Raw genomic sequence first — 24,987 nt, 5'->3', positions numbered from 1 at the left:
TTTCGAAAGTTTCCAGAAAAGGATTTAGTTTTCAGATTGTGACGGCTACATTGTTTCGAAAAGCTTCCAAGTAGTCTTTTTTGTTATTGCAAGTCAAGTCAAGTCAAGTCAAGTCAGTTTTATTTGTATAGCACATTTAAAAACAACCCACGTTGACCAAAGTGCTGCACATCTGATTAGGAAAAAAAAAAAAAAGAAGGCTATAGTGGTCACTTGACATACACAGATCAGGAGGACGGGCCCAATGGGCACACTTGGAGAGTAAGAGTGGGGCTGGGGGAGGAGAGAATGGGGGGTGTGGGGACGGGCCCAACGGGCCCTCTTTTCTAGTATAATACTAAAACTCAGATCTTGTGAATATATATATTTTTTTTTTGGGGTTTGACCTGAATATATCGTATATTTATACGTAACAGCGATTGCAGCAAAACTGCGGACCGTAGCACGACGGTTTTCGCACCGCCTCAATCCCCAATCTCGCGCTCGCTCGGCCGTGATATTTTCATTTAATTTGGTCGCGTGTTTTTTAAGTTACAGAGGTTTTAAAGCGCTGCCCCCCCCCCCCTTTTTCAGGGGGGCGCTGCGGTGCAGATTTAGTTTTCAGCTTGTGGCTTGTGACGGCTACATTCGTTTCGAAAAGTTTCCAGAAAAGGATTTAGTTTTCAGCTTGTGACGGCTACATTGTTTCGAAAAGTTTCCAAGTAGTCTTTTTTGTTATTGCAAGTCAAGTCAAGTCAGTTTTATTTGTATAGCACATTTAAAAACAACCCACGTTGACCAAAGTGCTGTACATCTGTTTAGGAAGAGTAAAAAAAAGACAGTTATAGTGGTCACTTGACAGACACAGATCAGGAGGACGGGCCCAACGGGCACACTTGGAGAGTAAGAGTGGGGCTGGGGGAGGAGAGAATGGGGGGTGTGGGGACGGGCCCAACGGGCCCGCTTTGAACGGGCACACTTGTTCTAGTCTATATACTATTAAAACTCAGATCTTGTTTATATTTTTTTTTGGGGTTTGACCTGAATATACCGTATATTTATACGTAACAGCGATTGCAGCAAAACGGCCGACCGTAGCACGACGGTTTTCGCACCGCCTCAATCGCCAATCTCGCGCTCGCTCGGCCGTGATATTTTCATTTAATTTGGTCGTGTGATTTTTAAGTTACAGAGGTTTTAAAGCGCTGCCCCCCCCCCCTTTTTCAGGGGGGCGCTGCGGTGCAGATTTAGTTTTCAGCTTGTGGCATGTGACGGCTACATTTGTTTCGAAAGTTTCCAGAAAAGGATTTAGTTTTCAGCTTGTGACGGCTACATTGTTTCGAAAAGCTTCCAAGTAGTCTTTTTTGTTATTGCAAGTCAAGTCAAGTCAGTTTTATTTGTATCGCACATTTAAAAACAACCCACGTTGACCAAAGTGCTGCACATCTGATTAGGAAAAAAAAAAAAAAGAAGGCTATAGTGGTCACTTGACATACACAGATCAGGAGGACGGGCCCAACGGGCACACTTGGAGAGTAAGAGTGGGGCTGGGGGAGGAGAGAATGGGGGGTGTGGGAACGGGCCCAACGGGCCCTCTTTTCTAGTATATAATACTAAAACTCAGATCTTGTGAATATATATATATATTTTTTTTGGGTTTGACCTGAATATATCGTATATTTATACGTAACAGCGATTGCAGCAAAACGGCGGACCGTAGCACGACGGTTTTCGCACCGCCTCAATCGCCAATCTCGCGCTCGCTCGGCCGTGATATTTTCATTTAATTTGGTCGCGTGTTTTTTAAGTTACAGAGGTTTTAAAGCGCTGCCCCCCCCCCCTTTTTCAGGGGGGCGCTGCGGTGCAGATTTAGTTTTCAGCTTGTGGCTTGTGACGGCTACATTTGTTTCGAAAAGTTTCTAGAAAAGGATTTAGTTTTCAGCTTGTGACGGCTACATTGTTTCAAAAAGTTTCCAAGTAGTCTTTTTTGTTATTGCAAGTCAAGTCAAGTCAAGTCAAGTCAGTTTTATTTGTATAGCACATTTAAAAACAACCCACGTTGACCAAAGTGCTGCACATCTGATTAGGAAGAAAAAAAAAAGACAGTTATAGTGGTCACTTGACAGACACAGATCAGGAGGACGGGCCCAACGGGCACACTTGGAGAGTAAGAGTGGGGCTGGGGGAGGAGAGAATGGGGGGTGTGGGGTCGGGCCCAACGGGCCCGCTTTGAACGGGCACACTTGTTCTAGTATAATACTAAAACTCAGATCTTGTGAATATATATATATATTTTTTTTGGGGGTTTGACCTGTATCGTATGTATATTTATTCGTAACAGCGATTGCAGCAAAACGGCGGACCGTAGCACGACGGTTTTCGCACCGCCTCAATCGCCAATCTCGCGCTCGCTCGGCCGTGATATTTTCATTTAATTTGGTCGCGTGTTTTTTAAGTTACAGAGATTTTAAAGCGCTGCCCCCCCCCCCCTTTTTCAGGGGGGCGCTGCGGTGCAGATTTAGTTTTCAGCTTGTGGCTTGTGACGGCTACATTTGTTTCGAAAAGTTTCCAGAAAAGGATTTAGTTTTCAGCTTGTGACGGCTACATTGTTTCGAAAAGTACTGATTGTTTTGTTATTGCAAGTCAAGTCAAGTCAATTATATTTGTATAGCACATTTAAAAACAACCCATGTTGACCAAAGTGCTGCACATCTGATTAGGAAAAAAAAAAAAAAAGAAGCTTATAGTGGTCACTTGACATACACAGATCAGGAGGACAGGCCCAACGGGCACACTTGGAGAGTAAGAGTGGGGCTGGGGGAGGAGAGAATGGGGGGTGTGGGGACGGGCCCAACGGGCCCGCTTTGAACGGGCACACTTGTTCTAGTATACTATTAAAACTCAGATCTTGTTTATATATTTTTTTGGGGTTTGACCTGAATATATCGTATATTTATACGTAACAGCGATTGCAGCAAAACGGCGGACCGTAGCACGACGGTTTTTGCACCGCCTCAATCGCCAATCTCGCGTTCGCTCGGCCGTGATATTTTCATTTAATTTGGTCGCGTGTTTTTTAAGTTACAGAGGTTTTAAAGCGCTGCCCCCCCCCATTTTTCAGGGGGGCGCTGCGGTGCAGATTTAGTTTTCAGCTTGTGGCTTGTGACGGCTACATTTGTTTCCAAAGGTTTCCAGAAAAGGATTTAGTTTTCAGCTTGTGACGGCTACATTGTTTCGAAAAGCTTCCAAGTAGTCTTTTTTGTTATTGCAAGTCAAGTCAAGTCAAGTCAAGTCAGTTTTATTTGTATAGCACATTTAAAAACAACCCACGTTGACCAAAGTGCTGCACATCTGATTAGGAAAAAAAAAAAAAAGACAGTTATAGTGGTCACTTGACAGACAGAAAAGGATTTAGTTTTCAGCTTGTGACGGCTACATTGTTTCGAAAAGTTTCCAGAAAAGCGCTGATTGTTTTGTTATTGCAAGTCAAGTCAAGTCAAGTCAAGTCAATTATATTTGTATAGCACATTTAAAAACAACCCATGTTGACCAAAGTGCTGCACATCTGATTAGGAAAAAAAAAAAAAAAAGAAGGCTATAGTGGTCACTTGACATACACAGATCAGGAGGACGGGCCCAACGGGCACACTTGGAGAGTAAGAGTGGGGCTGGGGGAGGAGAGGATGGGGGGTGTGGGGACGGGCCCAACGGGCCCTCTTTTCTAGTCTATCTATCTATATACTATTAAAACTCAGATCTTGTGTATATTTTTGAGAATGACCTGAACCGTACGTAACATCGATTGCGGAAAAAAGGCGGACCGTAGCGCGACGGTTTTCGCACCGCCTCAATCGCCAATCTCGCGCTCGCTCGGCCGTGATATTTTCATTTACTTTGGTCGCGTGATTTTTAAGTTACAGAGGTTTTAAAGCGCTGCCCCACCCCCTTTTCAGGGGGGCGCTGCAGTGCAGATTTGGTCTTCAGCTTGTGACGGCTACATTGTTTCGAACATTGTTTCGAAAGTTTCCAGGATTGTTTTAAAGTGCTGTTTTTTGTTATTGCAAGTCAAGTCAAGTCAAGTCAAGTCAAGTCAATTATATTTGTATAGCACAAATTATATTTGTATAGCACATTTAAAAACAACCCACGTTGACCAAAGTGCTGCACATCTGATTAGGAAATATAGTGGTCACTTGACATACACAGATCAGGAGGACGGGCCCAACGGGTAAGAGTGGGGCTGGGGGAGGAGAGAATGGGGGGTGTGGGGACGGGCCCAACGGGCCCGCTTTGAACGGGCACACTTGTTCTAGTATACTATTAAAACTCAGATCTTGTGTATATTTTTGAGAATGACCTGAACCGTACGTAACATCGATTGCGGAAAAAAGGCGGACCGTAGCGCGACGGTTTTCGCACCGCCTCAATCGCCAATCTCGCGCTCGCTCGGCCGTGATATTTTCATTTACTTTGGTCGCGTGATTTTTAAGTTACAGAGGTTTTAAAGCGCTGCCCCCCCCCCCCCCTTTTCAGGGGGGCGCTGCAGTGCAGATTTGGTCTTCAGCTTGTGACGGCTACATTGTTTCCAACATTGTTTCGAAAAGTTTCCAGGATTGTTTTAAAGTGCTGTTTTTTGTTATTGCAAGTCAAGTCAAGTCAAGTCAAGTCAATTATATTTGTATAGCACTTAAAAACAACCCACGTTGACCAAAGTGCTGCACATCTGATTAGGAAAAAAAAAAGAAGGAAGTTATAGTGGTCACTTGACATACACAGATCAGGAGTGGGGCTGGGGGAGGAGAGAATGGGGGGTGTGGGGACGGGCCCAACGGGCCCGCTTGCTTGTGACGGCTACATTGTTTCGAACATTGTTTCGAAAGTTTCCAGGATTGTTTTAAAGTGCTGTTTTTTGTTATTGCAAGTCAAGTCAAGTCAAGTCAAGTCAATTATATTTGTATAGCACATTTAAAAACAACCCACGTTGACCAAAGTGCTGCACATCTGATTAGGAAATATAGTGGTCACTTGACATACACAGATCAGGAGGACGGGCCCAACGGGTAAGAGTGGGGCTGGGGGAGGAGAGAATGGGGGTGTGGGGACGGGCCCAACGGGCCCGCTTTGAACGGGCACACTTGTTCTAGTATACTATTAAAACTCAGATCTTGTGTATATTTTTGAGAATGACCTGAACCGTACGTAACATCGATTGCGGAAAAAAGGCTGACCGTAGCGCGACGATTTTCGCACCGCCTCAATCGCCAATCTCGCGCTCGCTCGGCCGTCATATTTTCATTTACTTTGGTCGCGTGATTTTTAAGTTACAGAGGTTTTAAAGCGCTGCCCCCCCCCCCCCCCCTTTTCAGGGGGGCGCTGCAGTGCAGATTTGGTCTTCAGCTTGTGACGGCTACATTGTTTCGAACATTTCCAGGATTGTTTTAAAGTGCTGTTTTTTGTTATTGCAAGTCAAGTCAAGTCAAGTCAAGTCAATTATATTTGTATAGCACATTTAAAAACAACCCACGTTGACCAAAGTGCTGCACATCTGATTAGGAAATATAGTGGTCACTTGACATACACAGATCAGGAGGACGGGCCCAACGGGTAAGAGTGGGGCTGGGGGAGGAGAGAATGGGGGGTGTGGGGACGGGCCCAACGGGCCCGCTTTGAACGGGCACACTTGTTCTAGTATACTACTAAAACTCAGATCTTGTATGGTAATATATATGTATGTATATTTTATTTCGCTGGTTTCTCCAAAACGGTAAACCGTAGCGCCAAGATTTTTGCGCAGCCTTAATCACCAAGGGGACATCTGCTGGAAAATGATGTTTGTTTATAATTCGGACGCATATTTGTTAAGTTACAGAGGTTTTAAAGCGCTGCCCCCCCCCTTTTGAGGTTTCTATAGGTGGCGCTGTGGTGCGGCTGTGCTCAGTACGCATGCGCGGAATCTCCTCAATCTGTACTCGGCACGCATGCGCGGCATCTCCTCACTCGCACCAAAAAAATGGACGCCGTTAGCGGCGCAAGCCCGCGATCACCGGCTCCCCTCTCCTCTCTCCCCTTGCTTCTCTCCTCTCTCCCACACCCGGCAAAACGGTGAACAGTAGCGTGACGGTTTTCGCCCCCCCCCCCCCCCTTAATCGCCAACCTCCCAAACGACCGGCCGTGATATTTTCATTTGATTTAGTCGCATGTTTTTTTAAGTTACAGAGGTTTTAAAGCGCTGCCCCCCCCCCCCTTTTCAGGGGGGCGCTGCGGTGCGGATTTAGTCTTCAGCTTGTGATGTCACAATGCCCCTGTGAGATGAGCTAGAGCTGACCCCCCTCTCTCCCCCCCCCCCTTCAGCGTGTGATGTCACAATGGACAAGCAGCTGCTATTGGGTGTCTACTCTTTACAAATTTACATCTTTTTATTTTTATTTCAAGGTCTTCAGCTTGTGACGTCACAATGCTTGGGTGAGATGGGCTACTTTGTTGCGAAAAGCAACTGATTGTTTTTTAAAGTTGTGTTTTTTATTGCAAGTCACTTAACATACACAGATCAGCATGGGGCCCCTATGCTCGTGGGCCACCGGGGCAAGTGTTGCGAAAATAGAAAGGGGAGGTCCCCCTTCCCCCCTCAACCCCTTCCTCCCCACTCCATCCCACCTCCATCCCCACTCCCCCCCCCCACCTCCCTCACCCCTCGGGGACGGGCCCAATGGGGAAAGAGGGGTACTGGGAAAAGGGGAGGTCCCCCTCCCTCCCCCCTCCTCCCTCCCCTCCCCCTCCTCCATCCACACCTCCCTCCTCCCTCCCTCCCCGCCTCCCGGTTACAATGGAAACCCTACGAGGACGGGCCCAACGGGGAAAGAGGGGTACTGGGAAAAGGGGAGGTCCCCCTCCCTCCCCCCTTCCTTCCCCCCTCCCTCCCCTCCCTCCCTCCCCTCCCTCCCTCCCCCTACCCCCTCCCTACCCTCACCCTCCCCCCTTCCCTCCTCCCCTCCCCTCCTCCCTCCCTCCCACTCCCCTCCCGGTTACAATGGAAACCCTACGTGGACGGGCCCAACGGGCACACTCGTGCTAGTAATAACTAAAGGGCGGTAACTGTGAACAACAACATGCTTTCAATACTGACCACTGTGACACACATTGAAATAGAAGCAATCTAATCTCAAGCATGGAGGCACAAGGAACTGCAGACACTGGTTTACAAAAACATGACATAAAGTACTGGAGAAACTCGGGTCAGGCAGTTTCTCTGGAGACCAGGGACAGGTGATGTTTCAGGTCCTTCTTCTGACTGATTGTCCCAAAGTGCTGGCTGCCTGAAGAAGGGTCCCAAACCGAAATGTCACCTATCCATGTTCTCCAGAGATGGCCTCGGACGTTGGCTACGGGAAGGGGTCCGGGTCGGAGTTCCAGAGCCCCGGCCGCAGGGGACAAATTCAATCAGCACAGAAGTCCCAATGAGGCCGGATTAAAGATGGTGCCGGACCACCAGTTGATGTAAAATCAGTGGTGGATCTGTATCTGGAATGCACTGGTGGAGCGAGTGGAGGAAGCAGAGCTGCTGACAGCATTTAAGAAATGTCCAGATAAGCAATGGAATTTCCTTGGTATTGAAGGCTATAGGCCAAGTGCTGGAAGATCTGCTTAATATGGATGGATAGACGAGTTGAACAGGTACTTTGGTTCTGTCTTCACTAAGGAATACACAAACAATCTCCCAGATGTACTAGGGGACAGAGGATCTAGAGTGACGGAGGAACTGAAGGAAATTCACATTAGTCAGGAAATGGTATTGGGTAGACTGATGGGAATGAAGGCTGATAAATCCCCAGGGCCTGATGGTCTTCATCCCTGGGTACTCAAGGAGGTGGCTCTAGAAATCGTGGACACATTGGTGATCATTTTCCAATGTTCTATAGATTCTGGATCAGTTCCTGTGGATTGGAGGATAGCTAATGTTATCCCACTTTTTAAGAAAGGAGGGAGAGAGAAAGCACGGAATTATAGACCAGTTAGCCTGACATCGGTGGTGGGGAAGATTCTGGAGTCAATTATTAAAGATGTAATAGCGGCGCATTTGGATAGCAGTAACAGGATCGGTCCAAGTCAGCATGGATTTATGAAGGGGAAATCTTGCTTGACTAATCTTCTGGAATTTTTTGAGGATGTAAAATGGATAAGGGAGAGCCAATGGATGTGGTGTATCTGGACTTTCAGAAAGCCTTTGATAAGGTGCCACACAGGAGATTAGTGGGCAAAATTAGAGCACATGGTATTGGGGGTAGGGTATTGACATGGATACAAAATTGGTTGGTGAACAAGAAACAAAGAGTAGGAATTAACTGTTCCCTTTCAGAATGGCAGGTAGGGACTAGTGGGGTGCTGCAAGGCTCGGTGCTGGGACCGCAGCTATTCACAATATATATTAATGATTTAGATGAAGGAATTAAAAGTAGCATTAGCAAATTTCCAGATGACACAAAGCCTGGTGGCAGTGTGAACTGTGAAGAGGATGCTATGAGGATGCAGGGTGTTTTGGATAGGTTGGGCGAGTGGGCAGATGCAGTATAATGTGGATAAATGTGAGGTTATCCACTTTGGTGGCAAGAACAAGGCAGATTACTATCTGAATGGTGTCAGATTAGGAAAAGGGGAAGTACAACGAGACCTGGGTGTCCTTGTACATCAGTCACTGAAAGTAAGCATGCAGTGAAGAAAGCTAATGGCATGTTGGCCTTCATAATGAGAGGATTTGAGTATAGGAGCAAAAAGGTCCTTCTGCAGTTGTACAGGGCCCTGGTGAGACCACACCTGGAGCATTGTATGCAGTTTTAGTCTCCTAATTTGAGGAAAGACATTCTTGCTATTGAGGGAATGCAACTTAGGTTGACGAGGTTAATTCCCAGATGGCAGGACTGCCATATGATGAAAGAATGGAACGACTGGGCTTGTATACACTAGAATTTAGAAGGATGAGAGGGCATCTTATGGAAACATATAAAATTATTATGGGTTTGGACACGCTAGATGCAGGAAACATGTCCCTGATGTTGGGGGAGTCCAGAACCAGGGGCCACAGTTTAAGAATAAGAGGCAGGCCATTTAGAACTGAAACGAGGAAAAACTTTTCACCCAGAGAGTTGTGAATTTGTAGAATTCTCTGCCGCAGAAGGCAGTGGAGGCCGATTCACTGGATGCATTCAAAAGAGTTAGATAGAGCTCTTAGGGCTAGTGGAATCAAGGGCTATGGGGCGAAAACAGGAACGGGGTACTGATTGTGGATGATCACATTGACTGGCTTGAAGGGCCGAATGGCCTACTCCTGCATCTATTTTCAATGTATCTATGGTCAACATGAACATGGTGGGCCGAATTACCTGCTTCCATGCCTTATGACTATTTCAGTCAGTACCTCTTAATCCTAAACCCAGACTTAAGGCAGAATTGTTTCCAAGCAATTAACAGAATAAATGCCAAACCATATTATACTAAACAAGAAGCGAATTACATCAGCTGCAATTTGAAAGCTGAAAGTTTGGTAAGTAGGCAACGCATATGGAGGAACAACTCCACACATGACAGGGCTTGGAAAATGGTGAAAAAAACTGGTGCCTCTTGCAGCTTCAGTAGACTATTTCTGTACAATTGCTAATCGGGGGTGGTGTGAAATGCTACTGAACTTTGTAAGAAATGAATTTCACTGTGCGTTTGCACTTTGCACATGTGACAATAAAGCACCATTGAACATCACAGTTGCTGGTTTACTTATCACCACTGAAAGCCATGGACGCTGCACAGGCTGCTGTTAACCTCAGGAGATGCTCAATGAGCCCACAGGTCATCTGGAGACTTCACGGCTGAACCAGTTGGCTCCTTCCTCACTTGGATTTGTAAATCCCACTGGCGGAACGGCTGAGTTTTTATACACGAGAGGAGGAGCATCACTAATGAAGCAGCCAGGATGAGTTATTTGTGGAAATCAACAAGTAAAAATGGGCTGTCAAGTGAAGAGCTAAGCACAGAGAGAAAGTTGGTAGCACACCTTGCTGCTCAGTATTTCACCACGCTGTTCCAACTGCAATGCCCCCAAGTCAATGAAGGTATTGCCAAAAGCACTGTTGTCACAAAGATAATGTTCAAACAGGCAGTATCTGTGTGTAAGGGGAGAGGCCATCAACGCAAAAATAAAGGTACAAGTTGAATAACCCATCCATCTGCATTAGTATGCGATTATAAATTATTTACCTGATAATGAAATCAACATCATTGTTGGCAATTGTGATCACAACGTCAGGGACGTTGTAAGGAGTCTCCAGGTGACTCTCCATAGTCGCTCTGCGAGAGGAGAGACACATAGTTAGGAAAGATGTTGTTAAGCTTGAAAGATTACAGAGATTTACAAGGACATTGTATAAGGGTTTTGGCATGTTGGACTCCCATCAGTCTGAGAATGGAGTGTAGAAGTTGGGATGCTATGTTACACTTGTATAGACATTGGTGAGGCCTCTCTTGGAGCATTGTGTTTAGATTTGGCTACCCTGTTATAAGAACGCTGGTATTAAGCTGGAAAGAGTGCAGAGAAGATTTGCAAGGATGTTGCCAGGATTTGGGGGCCTGAGCTATTGGGAGCAGTTCAGCAGGCCTTGGAGTGCAGAAGGATGAGGGGTGATCTTATAGAGGTGTACAAGGCCATGAGGGGAATAGTTATCGTGAATGCACGGAGTCTTTTACTGAGAGAAGGGGAAATCAGGAACCAGAGGACATAGATTTACAGTGAGAGGGGAACATTTTAATATGAACCTGAGGGGCAACTTTTTGCACACAGAGGGTGGTGGGTATTTGGAACGAGCCGTCAGAAGAGGTAGTTGAGGAAGGTACTAAAACAATAGTTAAAAGACATTTGGATAGGAAAGGTTTAGAAAGATACGGGCCAAAGGCAGGTAGGTGGAATTAGTGTGGATGGGGCATCTAGTGTCGACAGGTTGGACCGAAGTGCTTGTTTCCGTGCTGTATGACTAACTCCCCAGTGGACAAAGAAATGCAATGTTCATCATTTAAACATTTGCCCACTGCCACTTGTCGAGTGGATATTTCAATTATAAAGAATAATTGATTGTAAGAAATAAAACCCACTGCCCTGTTCGAGCGCCATAACAGCTTTTTAAAGGTATAACTGGTGTTGTACATAAAGACATGGAGAAAAGTACAAGAACTATTTACAAAGGGCGTAACAAAATTGAGCAGTTTTAGCTCTCAACGCCTTGTTGGCTCTCTCCTGTGCCTCTCCACTTCGACACAAATTCACAGTCGATGTGACAGAGTCTCAAAGGGGCCTTGATCGTGACACACAATATTCTTAGGGTTCTTTGTCAGAGGCAGTGTGGAGAGGATGCTTCTTGTGGGAGAATCTAGAACTGGTGTTAGAATATGGAACAAAATCTGCAGGAGGAACTCAGCGGGTCAGGCAGCACCTGTAGAGGCAGAGGAGATGTCAACATTTCGAGTTGGGACCCAGCCTCAGGACTGAGTGTAGAGGGGAGAGAGCCAGTATACAGAGTTGAGAGTGAGGAGAGAGGCAGGTAAGGAGGGGGAAGATGGACAGATGAAGAGTGGTGGGGGATGGGAGGGGTGGGGATGGGAGGAGTGGAGTTGGGAGACAGGCTGACGGGTGACAGGTAGAAACAGATAAGGAGAGGGAAATAAAAGGAGACTATTTTCTGGTTTTAGTTCAAATTTCCAGCATTTGGAGTATGGTTTTGTGATAAGACTTACAACCATCCTCAGCCACATGTGGTCTGCATCATCACCTAAGTCTGCGACTAATCATTAACCTTTCAGACTAATTAGCAAATTTGCAGATGATACAAAGTTGGGTGGTAGTGTGAACTGAGGAAGATGCTATGAGGTTGCAGGGTGACTTGGACAGGTTGTGTAAATGGGCGGATGCATGGCAGATGCAGTTTAATGTGGATAAGTGTGAGGTTATCCACTTTGGTGGTAAGAATAGGAAGGCAGAGTATTATCTGAATGGTGTCAAGTTAGGAAAAGGGGTCATACAACGAGATCTGGTTGTCCTAGTGCATCAGTCATTGAAAGGAAGTATGCAGGTACAGCAGGCAGTGAAGAAAGCCAATGGAATGTTGGCCTTCATAACAAGAGGAGTTGAGTATAGGAGCAAAGAGGTCCTTTGCAGTTGTACAGGGCCCTAGTGAGACTGCACCTGGAGTACTGTGTGCAGTTTTGGTCTCCAAATTTGAGGAAGGATATTCTTGCTATTGAGGGCGTGCAGCATAGGTTTACTAGGTTAATTCCCGGAATGGCCATATGTTGAAAGACTGGAGCGACCAGGCTTGTAAACACTGGAATTTAGGATGAGATAGCAGAGTCAGGGGGTATGGGGAGAAGGCAGGAACGGGGTACTGATTGAGAATGATCAGCCATGATCACATTGAATGGCTCGAAGGGCCGAATGGCCTACTCCTTCACTTATTGTCTATTAGTCTGCAGCTAATCAAACCTTTCTAACAACATATGGTGCCCAGATCTGAACATAATGCAGCCAATGTCATCTACATTGGACTATAGTTGCAGCAGAATTTCTCCTCTTCATGTTCTATTTCCTGCCATAAAATCAAACACTTTTTTTGTACACAACTGATCCATTTTAAAGATCAACATACATTTTACTGGTGTCAGCCGTTGCCAGCTCTTCAGCATTAAAAAATCAGCTTTTAAAAAAAATAACTTTGCATTTGTGTTGAAATCGATCTACTGGTTATGATCTGGATTGTGGACCTGATCATGAAGGTTTCTTTAAACAACACTGTGACAAACTCTGTATCTGCTGCTGTGCAGTCTCATCATGCGTGCGTGTGATCTCAGTCTCACCACAGATCAGTGGCCTGGTTCCAGGCCAGGGGAAGAAAGCACACCCGTGACAAAGCGCCGCTCCGCACTCAGACTGGATGACGCCTTCTGGCGTCAAGCGAGTGTGTCCTGCAGATTCTGCCGTCCCACACTCTGGTGCGCAAGGTCACATCAGCGCTGTTTGCCACGTGGAGAGACAGCACTCACCTCATTGCATTCTTCAGCAGTTCAGGAAGGATGTAGTCCAACGGCATGGGGAGGTAAGGAAACCTCGCTGCCACGTGACCATTTATCCGCACCCGAGGAGAGTTTCCATATTGATGCTCACACAGTCGCCTGCAATCATGGGTAAAACATGTCATTCATAAGTGATAGGAGCAGAATTAGGCCATTCGGCCCATCAAGTCAACTCCGCCATTCAATCATGGCTGATCTATCTCTCCTTAAACCCATTCTCCTGCTTTCTTCCCGTAACCCCTGACACCTGTACTATTTGAGAATGTTTCTATCTCTGCCATTGACTTGGCCTTCTGTGGCAATGCAAGGTGCTGCTTGGTGATGTTTAAAATGTATCAGTTGTGTAAGGATCCGTGAACCTGTCTTCATCGACGGGACGGCAAGGAGAAAGTCAATAGCTTGAGGTTGCAGGCCGTGCATATCTCTGAAGACCTAGCACATCGATGCAAGCACACAGAAAGCTCATCTCTGCCTCCACTTCCTTAGAAGATTGAGAACATTTGGTAAATTGATGAATATTCGATCAAGCTTCTATGGTGGTGGACTTGCGAGATTCTCTGACCCAGGGTTGTGGAGGAGGATCATGAGGGTACCTAAAGAGGAGGTAGGTATATTGGTTAAAGATGAATGAATTAAGAACTTGGGGAACTGGCCTAGAAAAAGAGTTGAAGCCTCGTGTACTAAATAGTATGGCAGGCTTGACGGGTTGAATGGCCAATTCCTGCTCCAATTTTCTTGTGTTCAACCTTCACAGAATCAACGGTGCAACAACACGGTCAGAGGTTACCCAGTTATCACAGCTTGTGCATCAAAGCATCTTCTCAGTCCCTTTCCTGCTCTGTCTCTGCCCTTCAATATTTACATTAAAACATTCCTCTAGCTCTACTTCAAATAACAATAATCCATCGTTTGGCTGCCATTATTGGCTGCCATATCGATTATTATAAATTGTACGGCACCATTTGGAGGGAATTTCCTGGTGTCTCGATCAATATTTCAGCCAGAATCATCACCACCAGCATTCAATATTTTCTGTCAGTGGGAATATTACTATATGCAGTCATCATCATCATATCATCATATATATACAGCCGGAAACAGGCCTTTTCGGCCCTCCAAGTCCGTGCCGCCCAGCGATCCCCACACATTAACACTATCCTACACCCACTAGGGACAATTTTTACATTTACCCAGCCAATTAACCTACATACCTGTACGTCTTTGGAGTGTGGGAGGAAACCGAAGATCTCGGAGAAAACCCACGCAGGTCACGGGGAGAACGTACAAACTCCTTACAGTGCAGCACCTGTAGTCAGGATCGAACCTGAGTCTCCGGCGCTGCATTCGCTGTAAAGCAGCAACTCTACCGCTGCGCTACCGTGCCGCCCATTGTCTTGCTTTGTGTTGACCAGCAGCTGCTGCAGTTCAAAGACATTCGTCATGTGGAAAGTATTTGACAGTGTTTGAGATGTAATAGAAGTGGAAACCGGTGCAGAATGCACCAAACATGAGTGAAGGAGAGATGACGAGGCCCCATAACCTGTGATGATTGGATGTTGTTGCCCGGTGTGTGGTGGGGGTGGACCGCCTTTCCTGTTGCCTAGCAGATTTAATCCGAGAGCGGGAATCTGGCTGGAACTCCAGTTAGAAAGCCCTGGCTTCAATTCAATGTTCCACACTGACCCGTGACACAATCTGCCTCATCTGGGTATTTCCAGCAAACATTACTGCGTGCTTACTGGTGCCTCACCAGCGGGACGGGACGCCTGGTATGATTCACATTCACTGCACCCATTGAGAGACAGTGTCATCCGTCAGTGTGTCGACAATTAAGATGCCTCCGATTTCTTTCTCGTGCCTACTCCCATGAGTTTGACTAGTCTTCGACCGAGCCAGTGAATCTCCCAACTGAATCACAGTCCAAATACTAAAAGAAGAATCACATCAAAAGCAGAGTTTCTATGTTCTGCAATCGTTTTACTGCTTAAGTTTCCAACCACTGCATCCATTGAGAGACACAGACTAAATCCCTCAGTGTCATCAGTCAGTGTGTCAACAACTAAGATGCCTCTGATTTCTTTTTCATGCCCACTACCGGAATGTCTCAGTGGCTGGTGTCCACTCAAGGTCAAGACTGGCAGCTCACAGTAATGGATTGCTGCTCATGATATAATAATAATAATAATAATACATTTTATTTATATAGCGCTTTTCATATACTCAAAGACGCTTTACAGAGATTTTGAGAACATAGGGAAATTAATAAATAGATAAATAAGTAAATAAATAAATGAACAGAGAAAGGAGACAGTAGGTGAGGTGACCTTCAGTGGTTGAAGGCAGTACTGAACAGGTGAGACTTCAGCGATGTTTTGAATGTGGTGAGTGTGGGGGAGTCTCTAACGGTTTGGGGTAGTGAGTTCCATAGGGTGGGAGCAGCGATGGAGAAAGCCCTGTCCCCCCAGGATCTGAGTTTAGTCCGGATGTGGGGGGATAGGAGATTGGCAGCGGCAGAGCGGAGGGTGCAGGTGGGAGTGTGCCTGTGGAGGAGGTCGGTCAGGTAGGATGGGGCCAGGTTATGGAGGGCTTTGTAGGTTATGAGGAGGATTTTGTACTGGATTCTCTGGGGGATGGGGAGCCAGATATGTATTTCGATGTTCTACTATGCTATTTATATACTGGATGCAGTCTCACCGCTGTGTGACCCCATAGCTTGTTAGGAACATTCTACGTATCACTGCAGCTACAGGTTCCTGGATGTAAAGGGATATGGTCAGCTACCCATCAGCATTCACACCGCCCACCCAGAAACAACCACAAAATATGCTGGAAACATTCCACTGTGCTGGCAGTGTCTACAGAAAGAGAAGAACTGTTTCATGTCTATGGCCTTCTATCAGAAACGGGAATGCTTTAGAAATAAAAACAAGTCTTAGAATGCAGTGAATGAGCAGAGGGGAGACGTGATTGAGCTATGCAACACAGAAAAAGGCTCTTTGACCCAACTTACCCATGCTGACCAAATTGCTTAACATCACAAAATGCTGGAGTAACTCAGCAGGTCAGGCAGCATCTCAGGAGAGAAGGAATGGGTGACGTTTCGGGTCGAGACCCTTCTTCAGTCTGAAGAAGGAATGGGTGACGTTTCGGGTCGAGACCCTTCTTCAGACTGAAGAAGGGTCTCGACCCGAAATGTCACCCATTCCTTCTCTCCTGAGATGCTGCCTGACCAGCTGAGTTACTCCAGCATTTTGTGAAATAAATACCTTCGATTTGTACCAGCATCTTCAGTTATTTTCTTACACTACAAATTGCTTAACTTAGTTGATCCCATTTGCCTGGGCCTGGCCCATATCCCTCCTAATACTTTCCTGTTCAGATGCAAATCTTGGATTGGCTGAGTTCATGAGGAACAGGGGAAGTTCCTCGGCTCTAATCCTGATGCATGCTGAGCTAATGGATCTCAACAAAGATGGACGTTTCTGCAGCAGCGAGGGAGATCAGCCAGGTTTGCTCCTACAAAATGCTATCCAGCTACTCCTTCCTAGAGTTATCACCACGAGACAAGCCTGCTCTGACTCAGACTTGGACTTGGATCATGTACACAATTAGTTGAGGAAAATTAGGATATGTACCTGTACCAGTTAATGCTTTCAGGAGAGATGGGCTAACCAGGGCCAAAGAGAACTTTTGTCACTTTCTTCTTAATCTCCCACTTCATCATTCATTTTTAAAAATATATATTTTATTTAAATTTTAACAGAACCCATACGTTATACATTTTACATTCCTTAGTAAACAATAGTCACTGACCTATAACTTCGATTATACACGTATTGTTCTGTATTTTCTCCCCTCCCCCCCCCCCCCCCCCCACCCCCAGTTCAAAAGAAGGAAAAAGAAAAAGCAGAAGAAAGAAAGAAAAAGAAAAACCTGGAGTCCTGAGGGAGTCACTTCCGAGTAGTTTCTTTTTAAATTCTTGTTAGGTATCAAAGCAATCCTGAATTTAACTACTTCCTATTCTTAATCCTAGCTTTGCCATGAATGGGTTCCACACCTTCAAAAAGAAGTCATATCCATTTCTCAGATTATACGTTGCTTTTTCTAATGGGATACAACTCCGCATTTCTGCATGCCATCTTTCAAATCTTATTTCATTTTGTTCTTTCCATGTGACCGCAACACATTTTTTTGCTACTGCTAATGATATTTTGAGAAATCTTTCTTGATGTTTATCCAAACTTAGCTTTGGTATTATTCCTTTTGTATCTCCGAGCAAAAACAACCTTGAATCCATTGGTATGATCTTATTCATCAATTGATCTAAAAACTTTTTTAGGTCTTGCCAAAAAGGAATTACCTTCTGACATGCCCATGTAGAGTGTATAAAAGTGCCCACGTCTTGGTTGCATCTAAAACACCTTTCAGATGAGTTTGGTTTAAATTTATTTAATTTTTCCGGGGTTAAATATAGTTGCTGCAAAAAATTATACTGTACTAAGCTGTATCTCACATTAATAGTATTTTTCATACTATCTAAACACAGTCTTTCCCAACTTGGTTCATCAATAATAATATTAAGATCTGTTTCCCATCTTTGTCTTGCTTTATGAATTCCTATCTTTGGACTAGATATCTGTAGTAGTTTATACATTGATGATATAAATTTTTTCATTCCCTTGCCCTGAATCAAGGATTCGATTCCTTTAATCTGAAATAGAGACATTGAATTACCTAACTTTTCCCTTAAAAAAGATTGTAATTGATAATAGAAAAAAATACTATTCCCTGGAATTTGATATTTATTTCTCAATTGCGAAAATGTCAAAAAGATATTCCCTTCATAGCAGTCTCCTATATTTTTAATACCCTTCCGTTCCCAGAGTTGTAGTATTTGATTATTCCAAGCAAACGGCAATAATCCATTTTTTACTAATGGAGTTTTAGCTGTTAAGAAAAATCTTTTATCCTTAACTTTAACTGTTTTCAACAATGTATTAATTAAAGAATGTATTAATTAAATGTTTTAGCAAAGGTGACTCTTTATCCTTAACTAATAGCTTCACTTCCCATTTATATATAAATTCTTCTGGACATTCATGATGTTATTTACATTTTTAGACCTGGACACTGACTTACTCTCAAATCATTATTGCTTGGCATACAATATTTAATATAATATAATTTTCTCTGCACCCTTCCACAGGTTCTGTTCAATGCCTCCCAGTGTTAACAAGCTCAGGAGCTATTTACTTTGGCAGTTGCAAGAGGTTTAACCATTATTCTAGAATTCAATATTGACAAGAATAATAGATAGAAGTACAGCAAAGATTATGATATGAGACAAATTCATTTGCAATACATTAATTCTGCAGCTGAGCTTAAAAAGCCAAGGAACTGGGCTATTCAGCAATTTCCAATAACTTGTGCAAATTAGAGGTGTAATCTTCCTTCCCAGAAACTAGAATGTTAACTTTCAGCAAGTGTTTGAAACACTGTTATGGAGTGACCCTGTAAAAACAAACAGGCTCTGTGTCACATGAAAAGTAAGGGCAGGTTATCAACCTTCAATGCAACCCTTGGTCTGTCACAAACTGCTGGGTCATCGACAAGCTCACACCTGACCTTCTCCTGTTCAGCTGGTTGCAGTGACCATTCCACTTCCAGACACCAAAATGTCACGCAGTCAGAGCTTCTGATCAAGTGTTGCACATTTGCAATCTCTTAAAACTCTTAAGATAAACTCAGAGGCACAAGAGACAGTGGAGACTGTAATCTGGTGCAACAACAAAAAAAACACTGGTGAAACTCAGTGGGTCAGGAATCTGTGGAGGTAGAGGGATGGTCAAAGGTTGAGGACCTTTATGCTAAGTTACTCTTGTATCATCCATTTTCAGTGAACCTGGCATTTGCAGTAAACCTGCTCAAGTGTTCTCAGGTCCAAGTGCCGTTGGATGAGTAAACCACAACATGCCACTGCCTTGCTATTGGTCATCTCCCAAATCTGCCACCTCTGAAGGAGGGCAAACTCATCACTGAACGAGACAGGTCTATCATGCAGCACAAAGTGTCTGGCATAATATCAGAGGCGCTCTCTGAATGAGATGTTAAACTGAGATGGACATTAAATTTACAGCCACACAAATCTAAAGAGAGGGGAATCTAACTAACAAGAGGGAGCTTGCAGTGACCCTTCAACCAATGTCACCAAAGAAAAATAAAGGTCCATTAACGCACTGCAGTTAGTTGATCACAAACGAGATTCTATGTTTCCCAAATCTCTCTACGTTGTGAACTTTCAAGCACTGCGCACAATCACAGGATGCAAAACATATTCTAAAAATGCAAGTTTTATTTTCAAATGAGTCAAATAATCTGTCTATGGTATGCCCCTTTGCATCTATTTAGAAATTAGTGTAAACCATGACAACTGTGATTTTCAAATAAAAACCAACAGATAGCAGATGAAGGAGATCTAAAAAAACAAACTAAACCTTGTGGCAATACTCAGTGAGGCTTATTCAGCGGGAGGCATGCACCAACTAGCTTCAGAGGGTTAAATAATTGATTGATCTGTTGCCCAACTCAACGCTGCTAGGCTTAAATATCTCCAGCACGTTCTGCTATAACCGCTGGTTTTCAGGTACACTGTGCTCATATTAAACTCACAATCCAATCTACATACATAAGCAAAACAATATTCAATATTCAGAAAGCCAATGATAAACACAAAAAGCTGGAGTGGGTCAGGAAGCATCTCTGGAGAAAAGGAATAGGTGAGGTTTCGGAACGAGACCCTTCTTTAGACTGGGAGTCAGGGGAAAGGGAAATGAGAGATGTAGACGGCACATTGAACAAATGAAAGATATGCAAAAAGCAATGATGATCAAGGAATGGCGGAGCACACAATGGTCCATTGTTGGCTGTGAGTGAAATTCAACAGGATGATAGTGAAACTAGTATAACAACCAGTTGGGGAAGGGACGGAGAGAGAGGGGTCACTTGAAGTTAGAGGAATCAATATTCATACCACTGGATTGTAAGCTGCCCAAGCATGTCCAGCGGGTATTTCATGTGCAAATGTCATTGTGTCATGGACACACATGTAATGGATGTGAAAAATGGTGGAGGCTGAGGGATTGGAAGCAATCAGTGCTTATCCCCATTGGAGATCAGCAGTGATGATAAAGACTGATGAACATAAACCCGTGAATGGGTGAAGATGGACACTTGTAACAGAGGCTGATGGATTGGGCCATTGTATGAAGTGTGAATAGGCAGAGAGAATCCTCATCCCAATGGCTATGAACTGTGGGAAAAGCACAAACCCAATTTCACATCCACTAACTTCAACAGACAGAAAATTCCCAGGCAGAAGTGTCAGCAATTCACATGGTGTCACTCCAACAGCCTTTAGTCAGAGGATCCCTCCCAATGAAACACTCTTGTAATGAAACACTCACCGAGCAAAGTCTACCCATTTCTCAATGATCTTCTTTGGAGAAAGTCGTGTGCAGATAATTCCAACAAAGTCAGGCTACAGAGGAAAGAAAATAGAGGAGCACTCTTCAGGAAAGTATTTGAAGAAAGCAATTTCTTGAGTTTACAGCACTGTTGTCATTTAGACCAAATAGCCTGTGTTAATGCCAAACTGGAGCATCCTCCCTCCAAACTTCAACTCACTCCAGCAACAGATTGTTTCAAATCTGCAGCAGCAATTCCTAGTTCAATTATCTGCATAGAATTTATTCAGGCAATGATAAATGAGCGAGTTCTATCGTGGAACAGGGAAAAGAATGAATGATTATAACTTTGAGGCATCCTAACATTTGAAGATCATCTTCGTCTCTTACACTTAGATTTACTGCTTTACAACTGGACTTAGATATGACAATATATAAAAATTATTCTTGACAGAGCTAAATAATTAATTGTAACCATTCACATAAAGAATGAGTAACAGGGTGAGTAATGTCATCAGTATTTTCACAAGTACAAGAACATGAGCACAAAACCAAGGCTGCCAAAGTACTGACCTAGACATTTTAGCACAATGGTTTTGCATTAAATTTACGATTAAAATCAGCTGCTCTTATTTTACTTAGTACATAGGTTGCACTGGTGATCATTTTTGGTCTGGATCTTCTGTACATATAACTGGATAAAACATGGACATCCTCAGTGACATCCAATGATGTTCAACATATGTTTGAGCGGCATTCGCAAGTGTGTGAGATGTGGGAACAATGCAGACGACTGATAATGAAACAGATTTTCACAATGCATGTGAGACCTGCTTCCTGGCAAGTTAGAGGGGACATGAATTATCTGGACCGTTGCTGTGGAATGCGAGTATTGTGTGCAGTTCTGGTCACCACTTGGGGTCTGGAACCACAGGCTCATGGTGGTGAGGGTCGGTTTACAGCCAGGACTGAGGTCCAACAGGCTCGTACATTTCCTACTGGCTTTAAACTCAGAGGGTCCACTTTAACATTTATTATGTTACTGTGTAGGAAGTTTACAAAATGGCAAACTATAGTCTGGAAAATCTGAGGCGGCACTTTCTAGGGTGCCTGATTATCAGAGTACTACTGCGGTCACGTACTGCCTTTAGGCTAGAGTGCTGGCGTCGGTGAAATCTGGGTGACAGCTGCCATTAATCAGCAAATTGTTTTGCGAGTAAACTTCTCCTGGAAGCCTTGTTGAAACTCTGCCAGAGAGATAAGCAAGCTGGGCATAGCTGTGCAAATGATGCATTCAAACTAAACTTGTATTGAAGTAACATGACAGTGACAGGTTTACGGTAGGCTCGACTGCTGCTGGGTTGTCTGCTGATTGCTGTTTTGAGGGGTTTTGAGGGGCGATATTGAATACTTTTGTAACTTTGTCGTTGCCCTTGACTCTTGCATACTTGTACTGTATGCAAACAAAGAATCTCACTGTGCCAAGCATCAATCAATCCATTTTTACCATCCCATTATGTACTTACATTATCCTCGTAGAGGGTCAGGTGTTGTGTTGCCAACATACGGATTCCCAACCGGGAGGTCAAGGTGTTGTCCAGGAAAGATCGGATTAACGATTCATCCTGCAAAACAAAGCAGCTCCTTAAAATGAAGTTTGAGGGGAACATTCCTGTGGGGAGTCCACAGCTCACTGCGAAGGTTGCAGGGGAGTGAGGCCGGGCAGCTATGTTACATTAGTCCCACTGACTGAACCAAGGTTGGTGCTGACCACTTTGCAGCCAGTAGCAGAATAGAGCACAGGACCATATGAAAGGAAAGCCTTTAGCACCCCAGCTCACTCTTATTCACCTCCCTCAGACCCAGCTTCAAAGGCACTTAGGTCAGTGACTTGCAATCACGTTGCAAAAACAGAAAATGCTGGAAAAACACAGCAGGTCGGGCAGCATCTGTGGAAAGCGAAACAGACAAACGGCAAGTCTGTGGCCTTTTGCCAAAACTGGTCACGGACAAAAACCTCTTTTTTACAAAGGGTGGTAGAATCAAAACATTGGTTGGTACTCTTTCCACAGATGCTGCCTGGCCTGCTGAGCATTTTCTGTTCTTATTTCAGATTTCCAAATATCTGCAATTCTTTTGATTTCCATTTACCAGCAATTAGATCTTGCAGCTTTTCCTAGCCATGTAAGTTGTTCAAATGCTCATCCAGGCACTTTGAGAGTTCCAGACTCTCATTACTTCAGGTGTTCTTTAATATCCTCAATTTCTCTTCCATCCATTCTGCCAATTATCTAATCATCTTACATCTACATTCCCCCCTCCCCCCGGTTATCAAACTCTCTCTAAAGGGACACAAGTACTAACTATTTATTCTGTCTAGGCCTCTCGTTTCTTTGAACACCGCAATCAAGTCTTCCCTTGATCTCCAAAGACGACAACCAGTCAAGCTAGCCTTTCTTCATAACGAGAAACAGCGTACATGACACCCCCATACGTCTCCTTAGGATCCTCTGCCGCTTTCTCAATTCCATCCTGTAACAAGGAGTCTGGAACTTACACAGGGCTCCCTAGCTATTACCTAATTAGGTTCTGTAACATTTCTCCTCTTACATTTTATACTACACGATGGAACTTTATTTATCCAAGGAGGGAAATTGATCTGCCAACAGTCATAAAACACAAAATACATGAAACAATTTCCATAGACTATGCCTTGGTCTATAAAAGCAAGTATCCAAAACACTTCATATCTATTTCTCATAAAACCTTCCGAGATCTGTGTATTGCCCTCGCAAAAGCATCTCATCACATTTGCCCAGAAAGAACTCCGCTTGCCAATTCTCTGCACACTTAACCTGTCCTCTGATACTTTGAGCAGCGTAGGACATCACTCCTCAATATAAAACACACAACCAGTTTTGCTATCATTGGCAGACGTTTTAATGAAGACTGCAAATTTCAATCCAAATGTAAAGTGACGTTTCATCAGAATACGACTCCCTCTTAACACATTGATCTCATGCTAATTAATCTGTCTTTACTGTGCTCTTTTTTACCTCAGATGGTCAGACCATGCACAGTTGGTTTCTATGACATCAATGCTATTCCAATGTCCTTCAGAGCAATTCCTGGCAAAGCAACAAGATGTCTTCGGACATTTCCCTTGGGGGGGGCGGTGGGGAAACAACCTACAGTATCTACAAGTGTTACAAGTACAAGTTATTTTTGACCATTTTTGTGTACGCATCTGTGGTTGTTTAGCTGAAGTAATATAGTTTGCAGTTGCCTCCCAGCCTCCCCTCCCCCTGCCCAGCTCCATCTGTCCCCTTTCTCCCTTTTATGTTCTCTCTCCTTTATCTGCCTCTACTTATCACTCACGATAGACACAAAACGCTGGAGTAACTCAGCGGGACAGGCAGCATCTCTGGAGAGAAGGAATGGGTGATGTTTCTGGTTGAGTCCCTTCAGGGTCTCGACCCGAAACGTCGCCCATTCCTTCTCTCCAGAGATAATGCCTGTCCCGCCGAGTTACTCCAGCTTTTTGTGTCATCCTTTCATTCTGCTCATCATCTCCCTCCTCACTTAGATGCACCTATCACGTGCTAGCCTTCCAGCCTTCCTTCGCACCTCTTTATAGGGGGTCATTTCCCCCCACACTCTGTCTTGACCCAAAACGTTGACTATACCTTTGCCTCCATAGACGCTGCTTGACCTGCTGAGTTCCTCCAGCGGTTTGTGTTTTACTACATATTCCAGCATCTGCAATCTCCTCTATCTCTATATTTTGGAAGCATTTTTAAAGTTAGACCCAGAATGCTGCTAGTGAGAGGTCCTCAGGGATCAGCCACCTTCAGCTGCTACAATATTGGTCTCTCCTCCATCGTAAGGTTATAAGTCGACTGATGAATGCACAATGTTCAATTCCATTCACAGTTCATCGGATAATGTGCGATGTGTCAAGTTGCAGAGAAAACAGCCTGGTCTTTCAGACCTAGGCCTCCAGGCAGCAAGTATAATTCACATCACACATGTGCCAGAAAATGTCCATCCAAACAAGTCAAAGGAAAGAACACCTCCTTTTACCAATGACAACATCCAGGCAAGTGGCGAGTTGATGGTTGATGGCTCCACCATCAACTGGAGCTGCCACATGTGAAAAATCTGATTATACGAGTAAGTTCTGCAACAAGTAATTCAGCCAATTCCCTGCCCCCGACAAGGTACAATCAGGATTATGATTGCATATGGATAGGGGCAGATTTGTCATCAACAGGGACTTTTACAACGAGTGGACCATAAATCTTCAGACACCCATCGGGGTGCATGCAGCCCAATGACGTGACATTTGGGACATCCAGTTGGAAAAGGCAAGGGATGACGAGGGCTCCAGGAAATCTATGGAACTGTAATAATTTTCATAAATTACTGAAGACTCCAGGTCAAA

At 44.4% G+C, this 24,987-nt stretch overlaps 1 protein-coding gene across 1 annotated transcript in view; it reads right to left on the bottom strand.

Moving 5' to 3' along the window:
- Nucleotides 1-24,987, bottom strand: part of bckdk (branched chain ketoacid dehydrogenase kinase) — a 68,929-nt gene that overhangs the window by 16,540 nt on the left and 27,402 nt on the right. The window contains exons 6-9 of the mRNA XM_078422497.1: nucleotides 22,070-22,168; nucleotides 20,544-20,617; nucleotides 13,051-13,179; nucleotides 10,222-10,311 (exon numbers count right to left, since the gene is read on the bottom strand). Coding sequence (XP_078278623.1) covers nucleotides 10,222-10,311; nucleotides 13,051-13,179; nucleotides 20,544-20,617; nucleotides 22,070-22,168 — 392 coding nt within the window. The remainder of the gene's footprint in view (nucleotides 1-10,221; nucleotides 10,312-13,050; nucleotides 13,180-20,543; nucleotides 20,618-22,069; nucleotides 22,169-24,987) is intronic.

This window comes from Rhinoraja longicauda, chromosome 26 (assembly GCF_053455715.1).
Source record: "Rhinoraja longicauda isolate Sanriku21f chromosome 26, sRhiLon1.1, whole genome shotgun sequence".
In the NCBI taxonomy this organism is placed as follows: Eukaryota; Metazoa; Chordata; class Chondrichthyes; order Rajiformes; family Arhynchobatidae; genus Rhinoraja; species Rhinoraja longicauda.
The sequence above is the reverse complement of the archived record's forward strand: the minus strand, read 5'-3'. Positions and strand labels throughout refer to the sequence as shown.